Source organism: Temnothorax curvispinosus, unplaced genomic scaffold, assembly GCF_003070985.1.
Source record: "Temnothorax curvispinosus isolate PA1 unplaced genomic scaffold, ASM307098v1 QBEX01010444.1, whole genome shotgun sequence".
Lineage (NCBI taxonomy): Eukaryota > Metazoa > Arthropoda > Insecta > Hymenoptera > Formicidae > Temnothorax > Temnothorax curvispinosus.
The window spans coordinates 265,564-273,270 of record NW_020220224.1 but is presented as its reverse complement, the minus strand read 5'-3'; the positions used below and the strand labels follow the sequence as shown (position 1 = coordinate 273,270).

Sequence of the window (7,707 nt, the reverse complement as noted above, 5' to 3'; positions counted from 1 at the left end):
GACGTGGGATTTTTTTAGAAGTCGATTGTGTAGAGTTATCTCCGCTGCCTTTCGATAAAGCGACGATAGCATCGTGCCCGATATCAGTTGAGTCGCCGCACAAGAATCCTGATGTCCATTAGGAATTTTATTCCCTCGCGCGCCGAACTCGCCGATCGTGTCTGCTCGAAAAACGGGCTATTTTCGCAAAACTATCGCGACACATCGATAGCGAGAAGACGTATTAGTTCTCTCACAGTTTCGCGATGCTGTTCAAATATCATCAATTCAAAAAACATCAGGCGGTCCGCCTGATATCTTTGAATAAAACGTCATGTAAATTCTATACAAGAATTAGAACAAATTAGAAATGTAAAAAAAAATGAAAAATAAAAGGCATTTTGTCGGATTTAACGTCGGGGTGACGTTTATATAGTTCTTTCATATTGTGCGTGTTGTAACATCAACAATGGTTACATTATGTATTTCTTTACTCGATAGTACAACAAATAAGATTTAACAAACTATTTTTAACCGCGATCCATGCTTCCACGAAATGGAAACGGCGAAGAAAAGTTTCAAGATACATTTAAGATACATCGCGAGAAAGATTTATAAGCGTTTATAAAAAAAAGAGCACGTACGACACCTTTATTAATCACATAATACATTTATTTTCAGTACGCTAAGGTACGCTAGACTGTACGTTTTTGGTTGCAGTCAGAAAGAAAGAAGACGAGCTACCTTCTGTTCATCGGTAACAATAACACCGACTCCTATGCCAGAAACAGAGGTTCGCCCGCTTTCTCGTTAGCGTTTATACCGCTTCTGTATGTCAACCAGATCTTTTACTTGTACGCTCACTGGACGCTAAAGAATTTATAAATCTACACAGACTCAATAATTCCGTGAAAGCGCAAGTCTAAAAGAAATCTATCGACGCGATAGGGAATCGCGAGATTCTCTAAATCATTCCGTAAATCAGATATTCTAGAATCTTCGCTCCCTAGACTTTTCTCTCCTTTCTCGCTTTACTATACAACGTTTACAGACTATCTATTCATATTAGGAGAGTAGAGGAAGAATTGTCTTGACGCATACGTCATAAAGATAACGAATTGCTCATTTAATTGTAAGATAATATAAATTATTCGCTTATTAAATGATATTGTAAGTAACGAATAAAAATGGCGAATAAGCGAAAAGTAAAAAAAAACCGATGAGTATTTGTCTATAAAGCTGATGGAAATATATATTTAATCGACTGCAGACATTCTCTCGCCTCGTGTCTTGTTTGCTCAATGTTATCTCGCAATAGGATTCGAATTGCGAAGAAGAAAAGACGGCAGAAAATCTACTTTGAAAAAATATTTGAAAATATGCCTGAAAAGAACCGTTTCCTGCGGATCAACGTGCAAATCAATAAACATTTTGAATGTTCAAAAACGATCAAGTGCCATGCGTGACTAATCGTTTACATTAGGAAAATATACGTTGAATATTTGTGACAACTTCTGGAGGCAGCTCGGAAAAAAGTGCATTCCAATCGTTCACAAAATCTCGCTGAGCAGACTTGATAAATTCCATGACGAGATTTTGCGTTTCTGTAAAAAAGAAAAAATATATTTGTAATCCAGTGAAGAGAGAACATTGACTTGCTGACTATATCTTGGTTAATATTGTAGCAATCATTATTAAATTAATTTGAAAGACACTTGATGCTAAAGAGAAAATAAGAAATGCTATTTTTTAAACAAAATTACGTGAAAACAAATTATATGCGACATTATGCTCATATTTGTTATAGAATTTATTTAGAGATACGAGTAAGTTAAAAAAAAACGGAAGCATACTTTAAATTTTTAAAAGAATTTCTTAAATTATTTTTAAAACGTTCGTTTTATTGATCAGATACTTACCGACGTCGACAGTCTTTTCTTCGTGTAATATGATAACTGCGACTTTCAATAACGTATGAATGTAAGACTGCAGGAGAGTGACTCCTGCTTGATATAATGTAAGAATACTTTTGAACACGGCTTTATGTTCCTGGAAGTCTGCTTTCAATGGTAACTGCTCAACAAAGACTGGAAATACTTGTTCAAGTGGCAAATTCGAATAATTCGTGATAATAAGTCGCGCAATTGCCCCAACCACGTTATCACGTGCAGCTGCATCTGTCTCTTTTGCAATGGCACACGATAAAGTTTGGAGAATATTAGGATAATGTCTGTGCAATAATTGTTAAGGAATATCAAAGAAAAATTTTACTTACGCAATTATTTTCATGAAAATCTGTTATGTAATAACTATAAAAAGATTTAAAATCGCAACTTTTGTATGTAAAATGGAATTATATAAAAATAATATTTATTATATAATGCTTATCTACTATGGATATTTTAATTATAAAAAAAATAATTATGAGAAAAATTAAAGATATTTTTCAGATATTTAATTTCAAAATATCTTCTAATACTAGCTTTTTAATACTTAAAACAATTAGATATCGTTGGACAATAAATAATTGCCAAACTTGGAAAGATAATTAACATTAGATGATTCATTATAAAATTACAGAAAAGGATACGGATAAACTACTTCTTTCCCATAGAAAGCAAGTTCTCCGATTCCGAAGAAGCAATTGCTACGAACTTCGCTGCAAGGGTCTTGGTTCCCAGTTTGTAGAAAAGCCGGAAGTAATTGCGTAACAAACATACCCGTCATGTGTTTAAGCCCGGGCAAACATTCAGCTATCGTTCCAACAGCGAAGGACCTTTGTCCCTCCGAATTGTCCATTTTCTGTAAGCATTTGGCTAAGCTAAAGTTAAAATTGCGAATTTTCAGAGAAATGCAAGTACAAAAATCGCCAATACCAGTCTTTTTATAAAGAAAGGCAACATGGTCTGAAAGTAGTGCGCAAAATCTTCTGCTGAGAGCACTCGTCCCAAACTAGAAAATACAGTCCCCGCGCATTCTATCAGCAACTCATCTTGTTCAGCTTCAGTATCGATGCCTTCAACTTCCTCCTGATCCTGACACGCTGTTTTGCCTGCGATAAAAATTATAATTCCAAATTGCGCGTTGATTTATTGAAATATCGAACGTGAATGAAATACACAACGGAAATACCTTTCATTACATCCATCACACAATTTACTATAGCTTCTTTGTGACCTGTACCGACGATAACATCCGATTTAACTTCCCTTAAAAGTTCCTGGTACGCCTCCAAACCACAAATGGCGACTGTCGGCTCTTCATCTAATCTTATTAGCTCCGACAATTTCGGAATAAACATGGAGAGAGCTTTCAACAGTGCCTCTTTACCTTCATCGGTATTGATTTTCGAGAAATTAATACAGAACTGTAACAGAGCCTCTATACTCGCTTTCCGTATATCTTCTTGAGGATAATTGATCAACTTAAAAATCTCCTCGAAGGATTTCTCGAGGTACGGCATAAACGCCTCTCTGTAACAATATTTTTATTATAAACATGATTAATTCAGTTATTAACTAATGCATCCAAAAAGAAAAAAACTTACTCTGTGTATTCGGCAATTTCTTTCAGCGCCATTACACTTTCTTCTTTCTCTTCCATATAAGCGTTTTCAACACTGTAACCGTCAATCTCTTCGTCATTATCATCCTCGTTATCAGTGCACTCAATGTCTTCTTCCTCTTCATTCTCGGTGTCGCTAAGATCATCGTAAACCGTAAGAGCGTTAGCTTCGTCGTCCTTAAAGTGCATCTATAACGATGACATTTACATATTACATTTGTGCCATTTCCGTAGTTTTCTCGATTCTCGTGATTTGTTCAATAATTACCAAAATCCCATCTGCACTCTGTATACTCATTATCATGTGCTTGACAATTTCGGGCAAGGTTACAGCCATCTCCTTCTTCATTACCGTGCTGATAGCGGCGAACAATCCGTAGAGAGATTTTCGCAAGTCTGGATCGATCGTATTTCTCAATAGTTTTATTCCGAGATCAAGTGACGTGGCTGCCAAAGGAGCGAAGTGTTTCTCGCCTATTGATCTAGCTATCACTCCGAGAGTATCTAAAATATCAGAAAGATGTAAGATATAAAAAATATTATAATTACAGCTTCAATGTAACAGCAAATAACTAATCAAGTAAAGCAATTCTCACTAACCGACTGCTTGAACTTGAAGACACATGTTTTCCTCGCTCGGCTCGGTAGTGAGATAGTTGTTAAGAATGTTTATGATTGTTTCAAAGTACGGTAGCATATGCTCCTTGCTGGCACAGGCGGCGGCCCCTATTGCGCTCAGAGTGAGTTCCTTCACGTGCGGCGACGTATCCGCGTTCAGGATATCGAATAACCTTTCCATCAGTTTGGGCAAGTACGGCAGGATCCTCTCGTGCAAGTTCTCGCAGAACATCTCGAGAGCGTAGAACATACGGCCGACCGCGTGCGGTTCTTTCTTCTCTTGCTTAATGTACGTGCACACCTGGCCGAGATATTCAAACAATACGGGCAGCAACTCGGACGAATACTGCGAGATCTCCGGTTGCAGATGCTCGGAGTATTGCCCTAAGGCGTAAAGGGCGGCGTTGCGCACGACGGGCGAGGGATAGGAGATTCCTTCGCAGATACATCGCAGAAAAAATTCCAGGTAGTTGGAGCGAATGTATTCCGCGCAACCTTCCGCTAACACTGCTATAGCCACGTACGATGTCTTCTTAACGTAATCGTCTGTATGTCGGAGTCCAGGTTCGATATGTCGCAACTGTGAAATTAATATCTCTTCACTTTGGAACAGCCTTCTTAAATCTGATAGAAAGAATAATAAAAAAAAGGGGCAACCCCAACAACCAACGATTCGCGAAGACAAAAAATGCATACGTAATGCGTTCAATATATCAATAGAATTTTGAGAAATATTAAAATATTATACATAATTCTATAATACTGAAATTTTCTGATAATTTAGTTTCTTACACTATGAAGTGAGAAAAATTCGAAATATAAAACCCACACGTTATCATCAAATTATAAACAAATTTTAATAATATTACAATTAATCAATATATTTCTGATATTATCGACAAATTATTCTGAAGCTTACCAAATGTGGAATTAATTTCTCCGGCGGTAAATGCATCGCGAGCAAGTCCAAAGTTTGAGTAGCGCTCGTTAAAACAGTATTTTCGTTATCCGTATTTGAATAATCATCGTCGTCGTCCGGCTTGCTCATCATGACTGCGAATAACATGTCTGGGAATAAAATGCAAGGATCAATTAAGCCTTCTTATCAATACACACTACGTACTGAGATATTAAGATCACTCACCGACAATAGGCTCCACTAATTTATGCTTTACAAGAGCCTTTTTCTTCAATCTCGCCAACCAGCCGATAAAACTGATCACTCTAACTTTCAAGACTTCGTCTATACGTTTATTAGCGATGATCGTAAGGCACATGTGGACAAGAGGTTTCACGTGGGGCGTTATTACAACAATCATATTCTCGCACAATTCGTCCAACAAGTCGAAACTTTGGATGGCAAAGGTGTCGTGATCGATTTCAGTTAAAGCCTGAACCGTGGCCATTATGAGCGGCATCATTGTAGCGTAAGTATGCACTGTCTGGAATTACATACATTCGTCACAACAACGGTATTTTACAATGATCAAGATTGGGGTGACGCGTAGCTACGTGTAGGAACGATTGACTCGTAATCGGCAGGTCCCGAGTTCGATCCCCGACCTTCACCCCATATACGCAATTTTCAAGAGGTTTTCTAAGAGATTTACCTCGACGTGCAAGAGATTGATTCAAGAGTTAAAAAAAAAGTTTTTTACTAAAAGTGCATGAGATAATAATTGTAATCCGTTTCGGGAACGGATATATACTACATAAATAAATTATAAACTCATGTAAACACACAATGACAAAGTATTGTATACATAAATACAATACAATAATAGAAAATTTAGCAAAAACACCGCGTACGATACTAACCGTTTCGTCGTGTTTAGCTACAGGAATGAGATGTCGCAATGTGTTCAAAATGTAAAAAGCGGCAGGGTTCCCTAAGCTCTGAAGACTGCTCAACGTTTGAGCGAGCAGCATCACCAGAGATCTGGCATGCGAGGTATAGGCATCCGGAGTAACGTCTGTCATAATTGATAAAGTGTAAAGGCCTAGCTAGAATAAAATATTTCATATCATAAAATAATGGACAGACTCTTGAATATCTTCTTGAAATAAAATCTCCAAATTAAATTGAACTTTTCTTGGTTGCGTGTTAATGAACATGATATTAAACATGAATTTAATATCACTTTGCAAAAAAAAGTTGATATTAAGTTAAGTTTAAAAAGTAAAAAGTTGATATTTAATTTTTTTTACTTACTTCTTTATCCTCCAATCTTTCATTAGTGATTAACCGTTGCACGTAATGTATAATCTCTGGCCAGCTGTTTGTAGGTAATTCATGTTTAACAATGACACCTATTAATTGAGCTATATTATTTCTAACGAAGTTTTCCGATTCATGTTCTAGGGCCTGAAAAAAAGATGTGTAACAGTTAACATGAAATAAAATTGGAATAATCATAAAAACTAATTAAATAATAAAATCTCGAGTTTCTTTGTCTTTGATATCTTTGCCTTTTATCTAAAAAAGTATTCTAAAGAATATTTTGCTTTAAAATATCTCCTTTGAGATTTGTATCACTTTTTTTTCCAGTTTTTAAAGAACCGATACAACTTTACAATCGATCAACTTCAAAGAATGTGTATACAGTAAAAACTATGTAATGGAAACACTGAATAAACTGAACAACGATACAAAAATCTGCGACTTAAACCATGGCATCGACGCGATGTATTATACAAATGTCTCACCTGTAATAGAATTTTCTTAAATTCGGTTCGTATAGGTATGGACAATTTTGTCCAGTACTTTCCTTTAGTGTAACGTCTCCTAAGAATGAGAGTTGCATACTGCCGTACCTAAAACAATGCATTCTCATATGTTTGGTTTCAAGGTATGAACAGCGTGTGAATCAATCAACTTAATTCTGCGAGAAATCACAAACCTCCGGGCTCGCCGATGTCACGATAAGTTGGCACAAAACTGGCACGCTCTCTGGAGTCTGGAGTACCCTCTTAAGCTCCTTGGTTGCCTGAAATTAAACACCGTGGATATGCCGAATGATGCAGAACCATTTCGAGAGAGTTACATGATAGATAACAATAATATAGATAATCAAAACAGAAGACAGGCGAACTGAAGCGTACTTCGCGAACGAGACACTGGTCAAACTGAGACAACTTTGCGACGTCGAGTGAGATCTCACGACAGTCGAGCGGTCGTCCGGCGAAAGAGGGTAAAAACTAATCGATGGAACGGAACGAAAACACGTGTTCGCAACGAACCTTTCAACAGGCTGTCCGATTTGTGACAAAGGCGAAAGTATGAATAATGAGAATACACGAACCTCCTGTATCGTAGCACTGTCGGACACGAGCAGATTTAACAGTAAGCTCTCCATTTCTCGTTCTCCCTGGTTTTTTCTCTCGCTTCAGCCGAAAGGTAAAACGTCGCACGAGAGCACAGACGGAAGATCGAGCCGACTGCTGCCCACCGCCGCCATTCAGATCTACGAGCTACGAGGGACGAGGGAGTCGAGGAGTCGAGGGACCTGTTCGGAGCAATCGGAGCTCGGAGTCTCGGAGCCTGAG

At 37.5% G+C, this 7,707-nt stretch overlaps 1 protein-coding gene across 1 annotated transcript; it reads right to left on the bottom strand.

Annotated features, from left to right (window-relative positions):
* Positions 1–600: 600 nt before the first annotated feature.
* Positions 601–7,707, bottom strand: LOC112460297 (importin-4-like). Its single transcript, XM_025024923.1, has 15 exons — positions 7,464–7,707; positions 7,062–7,148; positions 6,868–6,975; positions 6,374–6,526; positions 5,980–6,165; positions 5,306–5,603; positions 5,081–5,229; positions 4,144–4,741; positions 3,812–4,047; positions 3,527–3,732; positions 3,112–3,452; positions 2,856–3,031; positions 2,570–2,781; positions 1,899–2,209; positions 601–1,583 (listed from the first exon to the last, which is right to left on the bottom strand). Exons 1-15 carry the CDS (start codon positions 7,515–7,517, stop codon positions 1,459–1,461), a joined length of 3,240 nt encoding a protein of 1,079 aa, XP_024880691.1. The 5' UTR covers positions 7,518–7,707; the 3' UTR covers positions 601–1,458.